The sequence below is a fragment of the Typopeltis vanoorti genome, chromosome 2, assembly GCF_054136105.1.
Source record: "Typopeltis vanoorti isolate ZY-2024b chromosome 2, IOZ_Tvanoo_1.0, whole genome shotgun sequence".
Taxonomy (NCBI): domain Eukaryota; kingdom Metazoa; phylum Arthropoda; class Arachnida; order Uropygi; family Thelyphonidae; genus Typopeltis; species Typopeltis vanoorti.
The window spans coordinates 147,901,036-147,924,648 of NC_143550.1; the positions used below are offsets into that span (position 1 = coordinate 147,901,036).

At 35.3% G+C, this 23,613-nt stretch overlaps 1 protein-coding gene across 1 annotated transcript in view; it reads right to left on the reverse strand.

Moving 5' to 3' along the window:
* metro (membrane palmitoylated protein 7-like protein metro) overlaps positions 1-23,613 on the reverse strand; it is a 456,631-nt gene that overhangs the window by 151,490 nt on the left and 281,528 nt on the right. Inside the window, exon 12 of the mRNA XM_090408766.1 lies at positions 1,142-1,228. Within this exon, the coding sequence (XP_090264892.1) occupies positions 1,142-1,228 (87 nt within the window). The remainder of the gene's footprint in view (positions 1-1,141; positions 1,229-23,613) is intronic.

Consider the following 23,613-nt stretch of genomic DNA (forward strand, 5'->3'; position numbering starts at 1 on the left):
ACTGGTCCTGTCAGGTGAAGTTCTTCAAAAAAGTGCAGACCAATAATAAACAATGCAGTGAAACCACACCACACTGTGACTTTCAGTGAGTGTAAAGGGGTCTGACGGAACACGTGAGATTATTCACAGCCCAAATGCAGCAAATGTGCGATTTAACACTATCATTCAGATAAAAATGTGCCTTGTCACATCACAAGATCTTTCACAGCCATGTATCATCCACTTCCATTCGAGCTAGGAACATCAGTGCAAACTGCAGTCGAGTTTCTGCATCACCATGAAGCAAAGCTCGAGTATGGGAGATCTTGTAGAGGAAAAACCTTAGCATTTGAAGCAGGATTTTCAACATAGTTCAGTATGGAATGTCCAGTTGCCTTGCTATTGCCCATGCACAGTTGGACACGTGTGTTATTCATTCCAGTTGCAACTTCATCAACTTGTTGAGGAATAATCCATTCGTACTCTCGTCCTGGTCTCATTCCTGAAGATTTGCTATTTTCAAATCGAAAAATCATTTTTCTAAGATTTGTTATTGTCATTGGACCTTTTCTCCTATCCTTTAAACACCGGAATTCTTGAAGCATTACTATGTTGTTGATAGTAAAGCTTGACTAGCTTTACTATTAACTATTACTAGCAATGCACATTTCAGTAAGCTGAGATCCATAGCACTTCAGTCTTATCAGAATGAGGCAAATCCATTTCAGTTTTCCTTATATCCATCAACTTGTCAGTTGATGGATATAAGGAAAATATAAGGATGGATATATATTCTGTCCCCTGGGGACAGAATTTTATACTATTTTATATTTTCTGTAAATAAAAACCCCCATGTTCCAGAGTGTACTTACACCAAGTTTGGCTGAATTTCGTCCATACATTTTTTGCTACAGGGCTCTGGACACCTCCTCTTTAATTATGGCCACCCTGTATTTATTTCAATATATCTCACTTTTATTAACTCATTCACTATAACAAACATGAAGTCCCAACCAAAGTGTCATTAATAATTATCTATTTTGAAGGAAATCTGCTAGAGCAACTTTCACTATAAGAAACTATGAAAGTTGTTGTTCCTATGAGTAATTATAGTAAAGAGACTGAATGGCAGTGTAGTACTAAAATGCAGCATATAATATACCTATTAGAATTATTGGTCTGTGCAATCCAGGTCTTGGATATAATTTGGCTACTTCTTCATATGTTGCAATTTCTTCTCTGTCAAAATCTGTAATAAAATATTTATTTCAATAATAAAGCGACATTTAAATACAGTATGAAACAATGCTTATTGAATTTTAATATGAATTGCTAAAGATAGTATGTCTCTACTATTTCATTAGTAGTAATAATCCACATATATAGAAACAATGACTATTTAAGAGTGGAGGATATGCTTTAAGAATTACATCTTAAACTAAAGCATCTGTTCAACTGATGAATAGATGAATTTTAACTAATATTCATAGTACAATGACTTCAGAATTATCAAGTTTGGCATGCATATCTAATATCATAGTTGTGTCTGCCTATTTGTCTAGTTCATAATAATGAGGAATATCAAAACTTATAAGAATATCCAATAAACTTATGTGTTAATGTTCTCATTAACTGGCAATGAGTGAGCTTACTGAACTTTACAGTTAGTACCAATTCACACATAGAAAGATTCAAATATTTATAATTTCATATTGCGGGCCTGGTTGGTCAAGTGGTTAGCGTATCCACTCTCCAGCGAAAAGGATGCAGGTTTGAATCCTGCTGTGGGCATGTTTGTGATTGTCTGTGAAAATACTAATGGTGGTGTGGGCAGTAGATGGCGTTGGTGTAGTTGTGGTTCGTTGTAGTTGGATTGAGTGGTGGAGAGAGAGCTGTAGAGCAGGTGCCCTCCCTCGATGAGTCCTTGGACTCCCTAGAGGTGTCACATATGGGTACTCAATGGAGTCAAAAGACTCATCGCAGGAGACCCACACTATCCATCAACACAATACTTATCATACATCTCCTTAAACTTATATACTATTGGGGTGCTCACAACCACTTTTGGCAATCCACTCTACTCATTTGCCACTCTCCAAGTAAATACACTAGTCTGCAAACCCTTACTAACCACAACTCCAAGTGTGACCTGTTTTCCTCCTACTCTCCATGCATTGAAAAATTTCTTTAGTGTCAATCTTATAGAATCAATTTAGTAACTAATAACTTTCTATCATACTCCCTCTCCTCTGATAGTCAGTTAAAGTCTGTAACCCACACACCTTCAATCTATCCTCATAGAGGAATATTCCACAGAGTTGTCACAAGCTTGGTCACTCATCTCTGAATACTCTCCACTTATTTCTTTGTTTTCCAAAAATCCAAAATATTTTAACAGGCAACTACAAGTTATCTAGAGCAGCATTTCCTAAAGTATTGTTTGTAGCACAGTATTGATTGTTCAGAAAAAAATCACTCGTTCTCAGAAAAAATAATTCAATATGGCATGTAAGTTGTCAATAGAAAAAAACCAAACTATTAAAGATGTCTAACTATTGGTTATTTAGCTTTAATGTGCATACCCACACAAAAAATATTAATCCAGGCCTAGTGCCTAAGCAATATCACTTACCAATAAAAATATGTTATTTTTACTGATATTACAAGTTACTTATTTAATTCAGCAAACTACTTAAATGCATATATGTACAAGGGTGATCTGAAAAGTTCTTAGCCTCGACCATAGATGGCAACACTATCGGCAAGATTTTTTTTTTTTTCTAAGCTGGTACATCTGTCATAAGCATCCACGTGAAATTACAAGTCATTCTACTTGACAATCTACTTGATAAGTAGTTTGTTTTATACAGCTGTCTGAAGCAAAAGTGTGGTCTGTATCCCTTGAAATGGATAAAATTGATTATCGTGTGGTTATAAAATTCTTTGTAAAAGAAGGTTTAACGGCAAAAGAAATTCATTTGAAGTTCATAAAAGTTGATGGAGTCCTATTCTCCTTTGTTTTCGACAATTAAGAAATGAGCTGCCGAGTTTAAACGTGGCCGTACCAACCTTGAAGATGATCCACACGAAGGACTTCCAAAAAGTGTAACAACATCAGAAATGATTGATCAAGTGGACGATATGGTATTGGATGACTGGCAAGTCAAAGTGCGTGAAATTGCTGAGACTATAGGCATTTCAAAAGAACGTGTAGATATATTTTGCACAAAGAATTGCAAATGAAAAAAATTTGCGCAAGATGGGTGACGTGCTCACCCATGCGCAAAATTGGAGCATTTTAACAAGAATAAAACTGATTTTGTGTGTTGATTTATTACTATGGATGAGACTTGGATTCATCATTACACACCAGAATCCAAACAGACAGCAGTCAAAACAGTGGACAGAAGCCGGTTGTTCAGCACCAAAGAAGAGAAAGTTGGTTCGATTAGCAGGAAAGGTCATGGCATTGGTGTTTGGGGATGCTAAAGGAATTTTGTTTATTAATTATCTTGAAAAGGGTCAAAACAAAAACTGGGGAATATTATTCCAATCTTTTAACTAGACTAGATGAAAAAATTCGTGAAAAAAGACCCAGTTAGCAGAAGATAAAAATCATCTTTCATCAGGACAATGCACTTGCCTACTAAGGTGTTTTGGCAATGGGGAAAATTAAGGGATCTGCACTATGAATTGTTGGAACATCTACCCTATTCCCCAGATTTGGCTCTCTGACTTCTATCTCTTCCCAAAACTAAAACTCTTCCTTGATGGTCAGCGTTTTTCTTCGAATCAAGAGGTAATCGCAGCTGTAGATGGGTATTTTGCAGATCTTATTGAGAACCACTACAGGGATGGGATAATTGCACTGAAGCATCGCTGGAATAAATGTATTAATCTTAAAGGAGATTATTTTGAAAAATAAAAATAATTTTGAAATTATAAATCTGTTTGTTTATTGTTAGGCTGATAACTTCTCAAACCACCCTCATATGTATACATGATGGACCACAAAAATTATACTAAAACAAGTCCACAGCTTAGTCTTATTGTTTGAAAAACACTGATTTATAGTGTCCTGATGTTGCCCCCCCCCCCCCCCCCCCAAGCACTTTAACAAACGTTGCTAAGACAAAGGGGAAGGGAACTGTCAATCCCTAGGAAACTGCTAACTCAAACAAGTTAATATGTTCTAATAAGTTTCCAGAGACAATTCATTCAAGTACCATGAATAGCATGGGAGGATCAAATGCTTGTGGTTTTCAGAATTTATGAGACAACTCTGAATGTTGAATGTAGAAGCAAATTTATTAGGTATACTGAGTAAAGGCTGCCAATATTTCTCACCTGGAAGCACAATTAAAATCAGCAATAATTATAGTAAAGACTACTTGACAATGTGTTTTGTGTTGAAATAGATACTTGAAAACAAAGTTAAGAACACCCAATAAAAACATGATATTTGCAACCATGAGCATAATAATAAACACCACCACAAAGAAATTTATCTTTAAATTACTATTGTGTCTATCTACCCTCTTCAAAAATGCCATTAGTGCACTGTTTAAAGTTTTGAGAATTTGATAATGGAGTGGATGATAGAGTGATATGCAAATAATGAAGTTGGAAAAAGAGCTACATGTCCAAATCTAATTTCTTTTTCTAAGCGAGATGGTATGAAATTTCTTACTGTCGGTCATCAGTCAAAATCAGTCAGTTTAAGCATTCACATGAATACTTTCACCTGACAGGCATTTCAAGCATTCAAACAATTACAGAGCTTGAGAATAAACTCAGCATTAGGCCTGAACTGAATTGAAGGCCTTCGAGATATACAGATTGTAGTGCCTGAGATTAAACCTTAGAGGTATGAAACACTGACAAAAATGGTGGCCACCACACTGTGGGGTTCAGTGAAGCCCAGTCACAATTTGCTGAAACTAAATCTTCTGTCTACACTTCCATGATGAGAGTCCTGTTAAGAGCCCTGAATACATTCCCTGGCCAACAGGTATTAAACCTTAATACCTGTTGTAGTAGATGAAACTCATTTACCACAAAAGAAAGGTCAAGCTTCTGTGGTAGATGAGTTTCATCACCCAGTGTGACATCAATGCTTATTAAACTGTTTTGACTGCACATTAAACCCTTAGTTTACTTTTTTACCAGTTCATTTTTTCTATGGCAAATAACAAGTGACGTTTTCACAATTATGCAAACTCTGAAAGTCACACGGTATTTTAATAACACGGTATTTTTCATTTTTAAAAGTACAGCTTTAAAATGATTATGCTGTGAACTGGTCACTAGAAAACACACTGGACAAGCATAATGATAAACAAGATAGCAAATAACCTTACTGCCGCTTTGCTGTCATATGTGCCTGGAGAGAACCAGAGTAGTGGTATGTGAAGTGGTCATTAGTAAGGATACAACTAACAGAGGAGTTAGATGAGACTCTCCATATGTATGATTTAGTAAATAATCTACTACTATATATTCCAAAGCTTATAATTTCAACTGTACGTAAACACCATGAAAACTCGAACAATACTTTTACAAACAAAAAACATCATTCTTAAGGGAACATGCTAACAAGTTTGGTCATCAATCTACATCTTTAAAGTTTTTCCATTTTTAGCAATAAGATTGTCATATTTATGGATAACTGTATTATTAACTAATGTAGAAGTAACTGCAATAACAACAGCATGAGGTAAGTTTAGCCTGTAGCCTATATCAGTGTCTGATACACCATCATTACTAAATTTAATAATTTTAATCTTAGTATGTAATGTAGAAATTTAAAAATTTAGAAAAGAAGACAGGACTAATATTAACAACAATAAAATAAAATAACAGTTATAAACAGTTTATAATTCACAGTGAAACAACAAACCAGAGAGAGAGATGTAGCGAGCAATGATATCATGAACAAACAGTTCACAAAAATTGTGCATCAGATGATTCAGGGAAGCATAATGAAAATTGGCAATGGTCATAACTGAAAATTAATGTATCAACAGAGCATCATAAGGTGGGATATCTGCAAATCAAGCAAAAGGATTTCCACAAACAGCTGAAGAATTCACAGAAAAGAAAGTAGGGATTGAATAAAATAGTTGCACAAGTTGCAAAGAAACAGTCCGGTTTTAGAAATACCTGCTTCAACAGACAATATTATTATTATCGTATTTCTTTTGTCAAAACAGTAAAATGAAGTAATGGATTTCAAATACTCTCTACGAAAACTTTCAAACCATTACATAATTAGACAGAGCTGCTACTTATAATTCAGTTCCTAAAGTGGTGGTGAGGAGATACAACCAGAAATCTTCAAAAGGAGCATAAATTTTGAAGTAGACTGTATAGCAGCATTTCCCAAACTATGTTCCACAGAACACCAGTGTTCCATGAAAAATTATCAAAATTAATATGAGCTTGGAATGGTTTTAAATGATGCGACAAGTTCAAACATGTTTGAAAATCAGGAGCTCCTCTTTGCATGTAGATTGTGCTATTAAGGCCAGTGGGTGCTGGCCTTGACTCAGCTGCCTTCAGTTTTCGACACCTCTGAGTGCAAGGGAAGTACGGAGGTATCTATTCTAGGAAACGTGCAGTCACAAGCAAGGTCAATGCAATGCGCTGTGGCCCGGCATGCCCGTAGGGTGCGCTATCATATTTTTGCGATGCAATACAGCCTACTGCGGAGATAGTGTGCACTTCACTTTACATATACGAGACCAATGATACTCGACTAACCAAGGTGTTCCATTAAAATCTCAGGGTTTGTGAAGTGTTTCGTGATAGGAAAAGTTCGAGAAACCCTGCCGTATAGGATATCTTTCACATATTTTACTACATCATATCTACAGCAATTAGGCAATGGATGTTATTGAAATCAGCACTCTACAAATAGAAAAACAAAATCACTGATTGCCATTTTAAGCACTAAGGTGATTTTATGGTAACAGAAACTGTACTCATTACGGGATAAAAATTTTTGGTATTTAAAAGAAAAGCCCCAAAATTAGAAAGCAAGTAATGCAATTTAATATCACTTGTTGTTCATAAAAACAGAAACTCCTATCTAAAACTGAAAAAGTGCAAATCATATTAATTTCAATAAATGCTATTTGAAAACATTGTTATCTATAAATATCTAATATAATGATAGTGTAAAGATAATTTCTGCAATTTGTCAGTAAAATGAAAGAATATAAAATGCATTGTTCCATTACATTTTACATTTGAAAAGTAAACAGCAGAAAATTCGCCATTAGTAAAATTCATTGCTAAGGTTAATCTCTTGTCATATTTCAAAATAATTACATACTTTTTCACATACATGAAATTCGTTTTTATCTTTGGGAATATATTTGCTCTATATTTATTGACAAATAGAAGATTATACTGATCTTCTAGCAGAAAACAACTCGATCTTCAGGAAATTATCAAAAATTAGCTTATTCTCTTAAAAAACTATGGCTTAACCTAAGTACTCAAAAATCAAAAACAATGACAAATATCTGTTTCTGACCAAGAGGGAAGTGCTGTAACAGAAAGTGAAAAAAATCCTACTTAAGGATACACTAATAGAAGATCAGTTGAAATACCTAGGCAATATCTTTAATAAAGATAGAAGATCAAGAAATGTTATTAGAACAAAAATTGCAAAAGCAACAACAGCACTCAAAAAAATAAAACCATTATAGATAGATAACAAGCTTATAATTACAAACAGATTACACCTTATTGACACACTAGTTAATTTTGTTCTTCTATATGGAAGTAAAACTTAGACCCTCCTAAAAGAACATGAAATGAGATTGCTGGCATTTGCAATGAAATGCTATAGATGACTCCTAAATATACCATACTGATCCCTTCACAAATTTTGAAGTAAGACAAAGAATCAGTTTTTTTGTCATTCCAAGAGATAACATCATAACTAAGATTTGAAGGAAACAATTTATATGGCTTGATCATATCAACCCACCAATGCAAGTTCTTCTTATTATTCCTTCCCTCCTCTTTTGCCTTGCAGTGTTGAGGATTTTTTCTAAATTTAACCACTACCGTATCGAGGATAAGATGGTTAGCCCTATACCTCATGGTGTGTCCTATGTGTGTAGATATGTGTGTCCACGGGCAGGTTTGCCTGTTCTGGGGGACGAAAAACCCGAGTTTCTGGGTGAAAAAAACTGCCTACCTACGTATGAGACCAGCTAACTTATCTTTAGTCGAAAGAGACCAGATAAAGGTTCCTCAAGTCACTGACGGAAATCGAACCGAGGTTTTTGGACTAAAGGGATTCATCTATACTAACTGAGCTACGGAGGCTCAATGCAAGTTCTTGAAGGACTTATTCCAAGAACTCAAAAAAAGAGGCAGCCTATGAATAAACCTAGACAATATAAAAAATTGGACAGGTGGTTCACTTATAGAGCCGAAAGCAAAGTGTCAATCAAGGGCTGGAGTGGAAGCTTTCTGAGGAATATTTCATAATATCTACTTAATGGTGCTTTACGGACTGTGGGATGAAAAAGAAGGATAATTGCATGATAAAAGGAAGATACCATTCATGTTTTGGAAAAAACCTTAGGTGGTTTGAGTATTTCATCTCTTTGGTGAGTAAGTAGGTTAAAAGACTTATTTCATTGAAAGTGTGAGATTTTACCATTTTCAAGTAAAGCAACATGATGATAACCATAATGGTGTCTTCTTCTCTAACTTCAGGACAGCTAAGTGGACACCAGAAATATAATACATGCTGGAGGATGTGCGAGCAAAAAGAGTAAAGTTTAATAAACAGCATAAGAATTATACATATATATATTATTACTAACTATTATAATAACGGAATTAACTCACGTAAATTATTCTTTATTCGTAGAATTTTCACCTGAGTATCACAGGCATCATCAATACAGGTACATAATAAATTTAGTTTAATCCTTTATCCAAGTGTGTTCAAACAAAGTTTGCGCCTGAAAGTATCTTCAGGACTGGGGTAAAGTGGTACAATACCAGGCAACTTCTTGCAAAGGTGGACAAAGCTACCGACACTCCTATCTCAGTATCTCCCATAATGCAAAACACATCTCCTTGAGGATATGTGTAATGTTATGCATTAAGGGAAGGGCCACTACCCAGACTAGTTTCGACCTTTATTGAGGTCTCTTCAATAAAGCAGATCAGAGTTGCCAGCTTGATATGAGGTTTGAAAGTGGTGCGAAGGCTATGTTTCAACAATACTTTGGCTATCTTTTCCGATGTACCTCTGATATAGGGAATAGAAATGGTCATGTTGTATTCTTGTGTATTAGGGGAGGGCAGAGTAATGGGCCTATGTAGTATTTTATCTATTTTGTAGGGATTGTAGCCGTTGGCTAAGAACGTATGGCGCAGGTATTGGAATTCAGCGGTCAGAGCTGTATCATTAGAACAAATGGCTCTGTGTGCAAGTGTTTTTAAAATGCCGTACTGTTGGACTGGATGATGATGTGATTGTTTATGTAGGTATCTTCCTGTGTGTGTAGGCTTTCTGTAAATAAAAAAAGATAGTGATCCATCTGAAAGGCAGGTGACTAATGTGTCAAGAAATGGTAAACAGTTATTTGATTCTTTTTCTACTGTGAAGTGAATTTTGGGGTGTTGGCTGTTTAGGTAGGTGACAAAAGCATCCAAAGTGTCTTGTCCATGGGGCCAGATGGCAAACACATCATCTACATAGCGTAACCACACTTGTGGCTTGTATTAGCTATGGTAAGTACTTTATTTTCAAAGTGTTCCATGAAAAATAAGTCATGAATAACCATCAACACCTAAGCTTATCTGTTAGATTGCTTAAGTTTCCCTGAATTTGCACGTCAGCATGCTCGGTGAACAAAGCTCTCTCCAGATATCTAACACCAAAACCATTCAGATGAGTTCACATGCATTGTACAGATCCTTCTTTCCATCAAACAAAGACCACAGATCCAGAAATTCTACATCGTTTCTTTTGCACAATCTACATATGGACTCATTGGCTATCAATGCCCTCCTAAGTTCACCTCTATCATGGCATGGTAGGAGACTTTACAATCTTCACCTTCTCACTCTTCAGTTTTGCCTCTTCTAACAACTCCTTTACATCCTCCCTCATAGAATACTTCTCACCTCTCAATCATTGGAACCAACCAAGACAATCATTTCTTTTGACTTACCTTTTTCATCTGGATGGCATGGCTAATATCATGAATTTTTGCACCCGGGAAACACGATTTTGTTATACTTTCGTTAAGTACTAACCTGATTACTGAGTCTCCATACATAATTTTCTCCTTTACTCGTTTTTCTTGTTTGTTCAGTCGGTTTTTATTATTTTTTGGATCACCTGCTTCTTTCTTTTTTCAGCCCACTTAACTCTTGCTGCTTCTGCAATTTTTCAATCCACGCTTTGTGATAGGAAGGATAATATTTAAGCGCAATATTTCTTTATCGATATCCATTTCATTATTGTCTATTTCCACTGCCATGGATTCGATATTATTAACATCATTTTCCGTCTTATTACTGGTATTTGTTGCATTCTTATTACCTAACAGACACTCACTTTTAAAACATTTAATGCATATTCTCTTCCCATTTCAACTTCTTTCCAAATATTCTTTAATTTTCTCGACGTATACATTGCACCGAATAATATCCTGCAAATTCAAGTCGCTGGACAATGCAGTCTTTACTGCCATTGTTCCTCGCATTGGTGCCATGCCAAAAATATCACAATAAAAATGTTATAAATATACTAATACTCTAAAAACATGAAAATCTACTAATACACTATAATACTCTGATTTTCCAATGAAAAACACAACAAAACCGATAAAAATTGTTTATTTCACATAAGCACTAAATTACACAACCAATCACTACACACACACACACAGAGGGAGAGAGAGAGAGAGATGGAAGGATTTTTAGAAGAAATTTGTGAAAGTTTCATTAGTATTAGTTTTTCACAATATAAGAAAGATGCTTAAAAGTTTTAGCTGTTGCATAACAAATGTAACTAGAATAACTGTGAAAGAAATTAAAGGAACTTGATAAATGAAGGATTTTTTTTTTAAATAAAGAAAAATGTTTATCAGATATTAAATGTTCTATCACATGAACTCAGTGAATTCAAGAGAGGTGTCATCCTGGGCTGTCACATTGGTGGCATGTCCATATGTGCTATTAGAACAGTAATATTTAACATTAATTTAGCATAAAGTTTTTAGCTGCTGTGTTGCAAATGTAACTAGAATAATTTCCTTTTTCATATTAGGCCAAGTGGCCTGTTACAAACCATACCTCTCCTGAGGATAAGGTGGTCAGCCCCATGTCTCCCGGTGTGTCCTATGTCTGTAGATGTGCATGTGTTCAGGGGGCCAGTTGACCTGTTGTGGAGGGGGGCAAAAAAACCCGAGTTTCCAGACGAAAAAAATACCCTACCTCTGTATGAGACCAGCTAGCTCACCTTTCATCGAAAGAGACCAAAAAAAAAGTTCCTTATGTCACTGACAGGAATCGAACCCAGGTCTTTCTGACCAAAGGACTTCGTCTATACTGACTGAGATAAGGAGGCTCCTTTAAAATATTCTTGTAGAAGAAAGAAAACACAAAATAGCTTTATGAATTCTGTCAGGACATTATATAAGCAGATGAAGTTGCATCTCAGAAGAATGACCTGTAGCAACCTTCCTGACACCACTGGGGTACTTTTAATAGAGCACTTCAGAAAAGTGACAATCTTATTGCTTGAGATCATCCAATTCATTAATTTCTTAAATGTGATGAAAGACTATCTTAATATGGAATATCAAGAAAAAAAACTAGAATAACTGTAAGAGAAATTAAAGAGACTTTGGAACTTGATGAATGAAGTTTCACACACACACACACACACACACACACACAAATCAATCATTGTCCAGACACCCTTGTTATTTGAAGTTATGGAACATTCTAGGTTTGTTAATAACATAAAAGCTGGTGTACAGATAGCAGGAAGCAGTATTTCATCATAGTAGTTGAATAGGCAACACATGAACTCAGTGAATTCAAGAGAGGTGTCATCCTGGGCTGTCACATTGGTGGCATGTCCATATGTGCTATTAGAACAGTAATATTTAACATTAATTTAGCATAAAGTTTTTAGCTGCTGTGTTGCAAATGTAACTAGAATAATTTCCTTTTTCATATTAGGCCAAGTGGCCTGTTACAAACCATACCTCTCCTGAGGATAAGGTGGTCAGCCCCATGTCTCCCGGTGTGTCCTATGTCTGTAGATGTGCATGTGTTCAGGGGGCCAGTTGACCTGTTGTGGAGGGGGGCAAAAAAACCCGAGTTTCCAGACGAAAAAAATACCCTACCTCTGTATGAGACCAGCTAGCTCACCTTTCATCGAAAGAGACCAAAAAAAAGTTCCTTATGTCACTGACAGGAATCGAACCCAGGTCTTTCTGACCAAAGGACTTCGTCTATACTGACTGAGATAAGGAGGCTCCTTTAAAATATTCTTGTAGAAGAAAGAAAACACAAAATAGCTTTATGAATTCTGTCAGGACATTATATAAGCAGATGAAGTTGCATCTCAGAAGAATGACCTGTAGCAACCTTCCTGACACCACTGGGGTACTTTTAATAGAGCACTTCAGAAAAGTGACAATCTTATTGCTTGAGATCATCCAATTCATTAATTTCTTAAATGTGATGAAAGACTATCTTAATATGGAATATCAAGAAAAAAAACTAGAATAACTGTAAGAGAAATTAAAGAGACTTTGGAACTTGATGAATGAAGTTTCACACACACACACACACACACAAATCAATCATTGTCCAGACACCCTTGTTATTTGAAGTTATGGAACATTCTAGGTTTGTTAATAACATAAAAGCTGGTGTACAGATAGCAGGAAGCAGTATTTCATCATAGTAGTTGAATAGGCAACACATGAACTCAGTGAATTCAAGAGAGGTGTCATCCTGGGCTGTCACATTGGTGGCACGTCCATATGTGCTATTGCCATTCAACTGGAGCATCCAAAATCAATGGTTGGAAATGTGATCAACAAATGAAGACATTCTGGCATTAGTGCAGGAAATCACCCAGGGCGGCTGCTGAAAATTACTGACACGGATAGGAGGGTGTTAAAACAGGTGGTACGTAAAAATTGGCTATAATCGGCACAAATCATCTGTGATGAATTCCAGAGCACCAGTAACCCCATGGTGAGAACTAATACTGTATGAAAAGAACTCCATTTACTGGGTTTCCACAGAAGAGTAGTGGCACACAAGCTAAATGTCACAACAAACAAGGCAGCTTGCTTGGCATGGTGCAAACAGCATGTGAACTGGACAACTGACCAGCAGAAAACAGTACTCTGAAGCGATGAATCAAGGTTCACCTGTTTCCAGTCTGATGGCAGGATATGGGTGTGGAGGCAGCCTGGTGAATGAACTTGTTACCACAGTGTGTTGTACCCACAGTAAAGTTTGGTGCTAATACTGTACGAAAAGAACTCCATTTATTGGGTTTCCACGAAAGAGCAGCGGCACACAAGCCAAACATCACAATAACAAATAAGGCAGCTTGTCTGGCCTGGTGTAAAGAGCGTGTGAACTGGACAACTGACCAGCAGCAAGAAGTACTCTGAAGCGATGAATCAAGGTTAGGTTTACCTGTTTCTAAATCTCATTGCAGGGTATGTGTGGAGGCAGCCTGGTGAACGCTTGTTACCACAGTGTGTTGTTCCCACAGTGAAGTTTGGCGCAGGAGTAATGGTGTGGGGTGCATTCAGCTGGTTTTAAGGGTGGAACCACTGGTCATTGTCCATGGTTCATTGAAAACAGCTCAGTACCTTGATATTCAGGATAATCAGGTACCTTGATATTCAGGATAATCTGTTCCATAAAAACTCCTACACTGTGGAGTTTTTATGGAACAGACTCGTGTTACTATCAAGACGATAGTGCCCCATCCCACAAAGCTGCAGCTGTTATGGAATGGTATGAAGAGATGGGTGTTAAATGACTGCCCTGACCTCAATCCCATCGAAAACCTGTGGGACGAACTGGAGTGGCGATTGAAGTCCAGAGCAGCATGATTGTGATCAATGCTGCTGTGATGGAGGAATGGAGACAAATTCCACATGATGTCTGCTGCACACAGGTGGAAAGCTTCCCTCAAAGGGTGAAGGGGCTGATCAAAGCTAAAGGTAGACATACCCGATATTAGAGTTCGCCTGCTGGTATCAATTGCAAATTGCTAAAGTGTCCAGACAATTATTGGTAGATAGTGTATATTAGGATGAAATGTCATGTTGCCAATTAAATAAATATTATCAACTTATTCTGGTGTTCCTGATATATGTTCCCTCGTGGGGGAGGGAGTACAGGATATTATGATAGCATTACATAAAAAAAGTTACATCATTTCAAACAGCCAATCATTTTCCTCCAAATGAACCAGTTACCTGTCAAGACTCCAAAGATTATCAGATCTTAGATTTCTGTTTTCTAGAGCACTTTTTTTTTACTGTATAAATCCTAAATCTTGGACTTCCTCTGGGTCTTTATCCTTTCAACCTGACAAAGAAAATACTTGTTTTGCTAAACTTTCCTCTCTCATTCTGTTTAAGCAGCCAATTCACCTGAGACTGGTTTGAATAACACATTCCTGGATGCTAACAATGTCAAGTTCTTTCCTAATACATCCATTTTTAATATAATACAGATATTGATGACATCCATGAGGACAAAAACATGTTGGATTATTTAGTTTACTTCAACTTATAAAAGAAAGGATTGATGTCATCTGTTCACTCCCCTAATCTTCTTCATAACTATCATATCTGCAATCTCCAGTCTTTAATCAAGTGATTTATTTCAAGCCCCCCCCCCCCCCACATTGTTCGAAGATCTACATATTTTTTGACACCCCAAAAACTTAACTACTAATAGCTTACTGTTGACCCGAAGTCTTACCGATAACATAAACAGTCGATGAACACATATTTTGTATGGTATGTATGTATGTATTATATACTATATTCTTACAATAAAGTAAGTTAGAGAAAAGAAAATGTTATTAAAGAAAATCATAAGGAAGTGAAAAGAGATTTACAGTATTGTACTGTATATATCGATACCATAAGTTTACGTTGTCTGTTTACAATCATATGTCTGTCAGTACCTACATCAATATTGTCTTAATAGATACAAAATACTGTAGATGTTATATGTACTACTAACACTTCTTTCTTTTAAGGTTATTATATGGTGGTCATCATTTATAGCAAAGAATTTATGGAGAATAATTTGTGTCAGAATAATTATTTTACTTATCATTAAGAAAGTAACATTCAACATTTAGACTTCTGTATTAAAGTCATTAAGGAAAACATACATATGTACTGGATACAAGCTACATGACACTGCACTATACAAAAGTAAAATGAATCTAAATGTTTTTTAATCATTTACCTTAGCTTAGCCTCTGATGGGAAAAAACATTTGACACATTTGTCACACATCTTCCTTCAACGCCGATTCCCATTCCGTGATTTTTTTTCATCAGCACTCTCAAACAAAGAGTCCTAACAATTTGCTCCAATGAACAAGCTCTGAACCAAGAATTTGAAATTATTAATCAAACATTCGTAAAAAAAATGGCTACAATAAAAAAAAAACAGTTCACAAGATCCTCCATAAAAATGCCATTAAAAGCAAAAAAAGATTACAAGAATGCTATAGCCATACCTTACATTAGGGGCATTTCGGAAAAAAAAGAACACTACTTAAATATGATATTAAGACAACCTTCAAATCACTGACAAAATTAAGAAATTTACTTACTGTATATGTCGGCGTATAAGACGACTCTCAAATACTACAGAAAACTCCTCAAAATCATGGGTCGTCTTATACGGTGAGTATAAAAAGGGAAGCTTAATTTCTTGCATGAACATTTAGGTAGTTACAATACATAGTTATATAAGAAAATAGGCAGTGTTTATAAACAAATCATTAAATTTTTGTTACATAAATTTATTTAAAATATAACAATAGATGTAAGTCTTAAAAAACAAATAATAATTATTAACCTCAATTTTCATGTTAATTTTCTTCATCATCTGATGAAAACATTTCTTCAGATTCATTGTTTCAATGATCATCATATGGATCCCATTTTCAATCCGGTGAATTGATTTCATTTTCATCATCATCAGTGCCCCACAACAGATCGTCTTCCGTACCATCCATAAGATTAGAGATACCACACTTTTTAAATGATTTTATTACAGCTCTACTTTTACTTTATTCCATGCTTTGATCACAAAATTGCACAACATATCAAGTCATGCAGCATGCTTAGATCCACTGTTTGTAATTGATTTTTCACCAGTCAACATCCAATTATTCCACTCTTCTTGCATGTGATCTTTAAATGGTTTGTTCAAGCAGATGTCTAGTGGTTGCAATATAGAAGTTAAACCACCTGGTATAACAGCAATTTTTGTGTTATTTTTTTCTATAAGACTTTTAGTATTCTCAGTTAAATGACTACAAAACATATCCCTTAATAACAAACTGCGTTTCTTCATTATACCGCCTGCTTGATTGTTCCACACATTATTTATCCATAATTTCACACCATTTTCGTCTATCCATCTTTTTTCATGAAAATGTACAAAAACCCTTGAAGGAAATTTTATCTTAGGTTTAGTTTCATGTTTGAAGATGACCATCGGTTTTAACTTGGTTCCATCAGCCAAACATGACAACGCAACTGCAAACCTTGTTTTTTCATGACCTGTATTTCGAACTAGCACACTCTTACTACCTTTAGACTCCATTGTTTTATTGCTTATCATATCAAAGCTCAAAGGAGTTTCATCCATTTTTCCAATATTTGACAATAGAAATTTATGTTCTTGTCTCAATTGAATAATAAATTTATGGAAACTGGTAAGTTTGTGGTCAAGATCTGCTGATAGTTTTTGAACAATTTTCGTTTTTTTTGTCATATGACCAGATTTTGTCTGTTCATAAACCGATTACATCATCCTGAAGTAGCCTGAGATTCTATACTTTCATCGGGATTCAATCTTGGCCATTTTAGTGCATATACTCTAATCATATTTTTTGTAACAAGATAACCATTCTGCCTTTGTTCAAATACCCATTCTGCAATGTGATTTTCTAGTTGCAGCCATCAGGTGATCCCCGTTCTCATCGCACATTTTTTTTTGGCAATTTTTTTAAAATATCTTCTTCCTTCCTCCATTTTCTTGTCATCTTCTTGGTTATGTCACACTTTCTTGCAGCAGCACAGTTATTAGTTTGCTTTGCCATTTCAATTACCCTTATTTTAAATCGAGCTTCATACTTTCTTTGTTTTGTTGCTGTTCCATGATTTTAAATGATAACAATTTTAATAATCCTAAAATTAAAAAAAAATTCAAAATGAATAATTAATTAAAATTGGGGCTAATCACTTTTAATTAGGGTAATTCGTGTATATACTAAATCTATGCTATGCAAAAAAAATAACGAATATGCATAGATATAAAAATAACGGATATAACAACAATACCTAAAGTTGCATTAATACAAGAAAGAAGAAATTGGGGGGGGGGGTTGTCTTATACAACCGACATAAGCTTAAAACCTAAAAATAGCCTAAAATTTAGGCCTTGTCTTATAAGCCACCATATTTACGTAGCTCTTCCAAAGATCCTCTTCCATACCTTGCCCATCCAGGGATTTATAAAAGTCAATGTACTTGTAGCCTACTTTACATAGGGGAAACAGGTGCACCATCCCAATTAGAAAAAATTAACACAAATGGCACATTAAATAACTCCACTATGATAAAACAGGCCTATCAGACCACACGCTCCAAACATGTCACAGAACTGAATGGAAAGGCACCACGTCCCTACACCCCACACCAAAATGTGGTTTGAAAGAAAATTCAAAGAAGTTTGTGCAATGCTGAAACATCATCCATATATGAACAAAAATGGATTAATTATTCCAAAAATTTGTAAGACCCATCTTCAACCCATATAGCATCCAGAACAACCCCAAACAGAAGAAAATCTTAATACAAGAGGACTTCAGAAATTGTTTAATGTAGTTCTGTTATTTTTTTTCCACCAGAGGTAAGGCTAGGAAAAATGATGAACAAACATTTAGATTCATTTCACTTTTGTATAGTGCAGTAGCTTGTTTCCTGTACATATATATGTTTTCCTGATGATGTCCTTAATACAGAGGTTAAAACATCAAATGTTACTTCCTTAATGATAAGTAAAGTAATTATTCTAACATGAGTGTTGTGTCTCCATAAATTCTTCACTATGTTTTTATATTTATATATTTATATTACTAACACTAGACATCAAAAATGAAAAGATAATGTGAAAAAGAAATTCATATTTATTTAGAGGTATAATGATTCATGCACTGATAACAAAGAAGCAGCGATATGATTACTTCATGGTAGCGTGGCTTATACACTAATGAATGAATCGTTATAAAATTTCTATTTTATGCTAATTAACTAATTAACAACAGTTAATTTTATACAGTTAGGATTTAATACCGAATCTTTACATTTGTTTACATTTTTCTTGACTGCAAATGGCCATGTACATTCCGTAAGTGTTTGCATGCATAAGTTTTGATAAATTTTTTTAATAGATTTGTGTATACTTTATGGTAGTAAATGATAAAACAGACTAGTGTCTACATATATTTTATGCATTCATGACATATCTAACTTTTTCTTAAATTTTTTTGATATTTCTAAACTACAAGGTTCACTTATGAATTTTTTTCAATTGCCACAAATCTGCAAAAAATTTTCTGATATTTTTATTTAAAAAAACAAACAAACAAACAAACAAACAAAAAAACACACATATAAGCGGAACCACGTTCAAACCTGCATTCTTTATGGGTAAAATATATATATATATAATGCAAAATCCCACTTGCCATGAAAAAAATGTACTTGCCTAAGATTCCCCCCACCCCACCAACAAATTATTTTAATGATACATCCCAATAAGTCAACAGGAGTTCCAGAAAGCAATAGTGCCATATTGTTGTTTGGTGAAAGACCATTTCCTTCATGTAAAAATAGTCCAAGAAGCAGAAGCCATCAACATTGATGTTTTGGAAAATATATAATTTGTTACATTGTCTAGAATGACCTTTTATATTATGCATATTCTTCTTTGTTTCCTTAAAAAAAATGTTTAAAGAGTTATTTTTATTAAATAATAATTGTGTGATCTGCAGTTACTCGCCAGCTGATAAAATCTTGGTGCCACAGGCAAGTGAGTGAACATATTGTTGAGTCCTGTACAGACACACTAGTCTCCATAAATTAAGGAGCATAGAGAAAAATCATGATAACTCAAAAATTGTATGACGAATTTTTATGTAATTCAGTGAAAAGCAGTATGACATTAGATGTGAAAAAAACATCCATAAAAATTGTAAATAAATAATTTAATTCAGTAAATTTAATTCAAGATAAATGAAGACAATGGCCAAAATGAAACTGTCAAAGGGCATCAATAAGGAATGTATCTACCCCTTAAAGCTGCTCACAATGATATTTCATACTGTTTATATCCTGTGTCCAGGAGTTCAGCTTGTAATAACAACCACTGATTCTGCAAATCTCTCCTAGGTCCCTCAAAGTTTTGAGGAGTAGGTTGAGAACAACAACACATTTACCTAGAGCATCACAGACATGCTCAGTAAGATTAAGGCCAGGAGACCAGGGTGGCTCCTGGTCTCCACAAGCTTCTCTTGATGACAGCAAGCATTATCACCTTGTAGGATAAATATTTCCCCTATCACACCCCCATACAGTGAACATAAGGTTCCAGGATCTTGTATCTATAAGTTGCAACTGTCATGATTCCATTAGGAAGCACATACAGGTCAGTGCAGCCACTCAACAAGACACATCTCCAAACCATTAATTACACTACATCCTCCGTAAGTGTCTCTTCCACGGGTGTTAAAAGAATGATAACATGTCTATTGTTCTCTCCAGATCAGAGAACACAGTATCGCTTTGTAGAGCAAATCAGTACTTATCTGTAAAAAATACCAACCCACATTTTTTTTTTATGTTGCTTCTACCCACGAGCCAGCCTGGTTTGCCGAGTGGTTAGCATGTCTGCTCTCCAGCCAAGAGGCTGCTGGTTAGAATCCTGCCATGAGCATGGATGTTTATGATTGTCCTACAAACTGTGGAAAAGGAATCTGCAACCCTACCAGTTATTCTAGCAGAAGACATCATTGCCAAAACCATGTGAGGTACAGCAGTGACCATATGGCGTCTACAAACATCAAATGTGAAAATGTGTCTACCCACGAAAAGTTATGTGCAAACACATAGTGCATTTTTGTATTGCGAGTGGGATGATGATTTTTTACCCATTTTTATCAATTATATGTATATTTTTGGCAGTTTTAATTTATTTTTGTATTTTTAATTTATTTTCAACTTCAGGCCTCCAATAAGTGAGGCAGTGGTCATGCATCAGGCAATGAAATTTATCTCCTAACATCCAGGCCCATGACAGGATTTGAACCCACAGCCTGTTGGTTTGAAAATGGGTACACTAACCACTCAGCCAACCAGGCCACACCTGATGATGTGGAACCATTACAAATGTTCTCTCTTTTAGCAAGGGGATAAGGATGCATTGACTACCAGCTGCCTAGAATAGAAACCACCTTTGGGATGTCTTCTGTGCACAGTGAAAGCAGATAATGTTCCTGAAGCCAACATGAGGTCAGATTATAGCTGATCCGAAGTAACACTCCTGTTTCAGCAAGCAGATAATTAGATACATCAGCCCCTCCCCACCAGGAGTTATCGTGATTTTTCACTTTGTTCTTTAATTTAATGGAACAAGTGTATATAAAATTTTTACACCTGTACAGAGAGTTCCGATTCCTAATGTTGCTGGCAGATCTGAATCAATTTCAAGATATACGAGGGCTGTTCAATAAGTAATAAGGCTAATTTTACTGTCGCGAAACCACTCGTCACATATACGGGCTGATGTGCCAGAGTGTCACGTGACTAAATGCAAGCTTGTTTCAGCGCACCTACGAGCCGCGACCAGTCGTCAAAATGGAAGCGTCCTTCGAACAGCGTTATGCGATTAAATTTTGTGTGCATTTGCAAAAATCGGCATCAGACACTTTTAACATGATACGCGAAGCTTTCCACGATGAAGCAATGTTGAGGGCAAGTGTTTTTCGCTGGCATAAAACTTTTAAGGAAGGAAGGCGAAATGTGGAAGATCTTGAACGTGAGGGAAGACCTTCAACATCCATCACAGAGACAATGATCAACACAGCAGCGATTATCATCAAGGAGGACCGCAGAATTACAGTACGCCAGCTGCATGTTGTCCTGAATATTTCTGTGGGAAGTGTTCACTCATTTGGGACTGAAACGTGTTTGCGCCCAATGGATTCCCAAACTCTTGACACTGGAGCAAATGCAGAATCGAGTGGATGTATGCACAGAATGGAAAGAAAGACTGGAACAAGAAAGCGACAACTTCTTAAGCTTGTCCGATGCCAATTTTTGCAAACGCACACAAAATTTAATCGCTCGTAGGCTCACCGAAACAAGCTTGCATTTAGTCACGTGACACTCTGGCACATCAGCCCGTATACACCATCTATCGACCTCTTTTGTTAATACAGACAGCAACATTTCTTTATTCCAAAGAAATTAATATTGTGATGAGTGGTTTCGCGACAGTAAAATTAGTCTTATTACTTATTGAACAGCCTACGTATAATATATTTTTTCTGCTGCTCAACAAACTTTTTATTGTTCACCAAGGATAAATCTCTTCTATCCTTCCCAGGCATTTACCAAGTTCCATGTGACTGTCATCTCTAACTTTCAAAAAACAGGAGGTTCTGCTGAGAAAAGACTATAGCAACATATCATCGATAACATTCCTGAGAATGTGGTCTAGCACAGCATAGAGATGACACTGACTACAGAATGTTCTGTCTAGGACTCTTCTACTACGCCACTGCTGCATGAAATTTGAGTATTTGTTCGAAGAGTGCTGACACTACCACAATGCCTCAACCTGAACTGTAACAATGGTCTTTCTTCATCTAAAATTTAGGAGAACCTTATTCTTATTAGTTACAAGCAATTTTTTTTAAAATAATATCTCACAATTTACTCTACTGTATTATATTAGAAATGGCTCTTATCTTTTGAAACCCACTACTGTTATTCTACCTTGTTTGATATGTCTACTCACTCGCATCAAAATATTTGATTTAAAGAAGTGTTATCAAACTTCTTGTGTTAGCATGTTTCAGATTTTGTTTTCAATGTCACAAGTGTTAATATTCCCCACATCATTATATATTTTAAAAAAACAGTTTAACATATCTAAAAGAAATTAGAATTTTTTTACAACTCCTATGCATTTTGCTCACTGTAACATGAACATCATTCAGATGTTCATGATTAAACATCAAAATATTAACATAAGAATGAATTAAAAAAGCATGAATCATATACTGTCAAGTGTAATGTTGGCAGCTGAGTGAGCAGGAGACAATGCTATTAAAGTTCCATGGAATAGGTCAGATATAGTTTTGTAATTAAAAAAAAAATAACAACACTAAAATAATAATAAAAAAAATTATGAAGAATGTATTGCTATTACTTCCCAAAACATGGAGATAAAAGTCTGTTTAATTATGATTAGGAGGTGATGAGTTCATCATCCTAATCTTAATAGAATCTTAATCAAGTCTTGCTTCTCATGTCAATGACATGAGAAGCAAGGTCTGAACCTTTTGATTCTAGAAACTCAGATAATTATTAAATTAATACTAACAAAAAAAAAAGCATAAAAAAAGTAAAATAATTTAAGAAATCAATGACTAGTTTTGTACTTCTTCAGATTGATACAATAAACACAAAATATAAAGATATATTAACATGGAGATTTCTAAATAGCAAACTATCTTTTTTTTTATTTTTTAATCCATTCATGCAATTCATTGAATGTAGGAAAAAGATATGAGTTTGGGTCACTGTTACAGGATATGATGCATTTTGTCTCAGTCAAATTCATCAATACAGAGATCTCTTATGTATGCTGCCCACAGCTAACATCAGGCATTGGTTTTTATTACACTGGGTCAGACATCGTATCATCTCACTAGCTTCTTTAAATTTGTGTACATAAGTAGTAAATTCTATGTATGGTATTTTTGTGATTTGCCAATTAACTTGATAGTTTTTGTTGGTAGTGCAAAAGTTCAATCCAGATTTATATGCTTTTTTGTTCATGATATCTCATTCTTACATTCAACATATGTCATGTGTTGAATGAATTAAAAAAAATGGTTTGTTATTTAGAAATCTCCATGTTAATATTGTACAAAACCAGTTTATTAATTGATTTATTCAACTGTTTTACATTTTTATGTGGTTTTTTTTTAATACTATCAGCCATGGGAATATAAACTCGATTGTACAGACTCATGGTGAGTCTCTTTTCAATA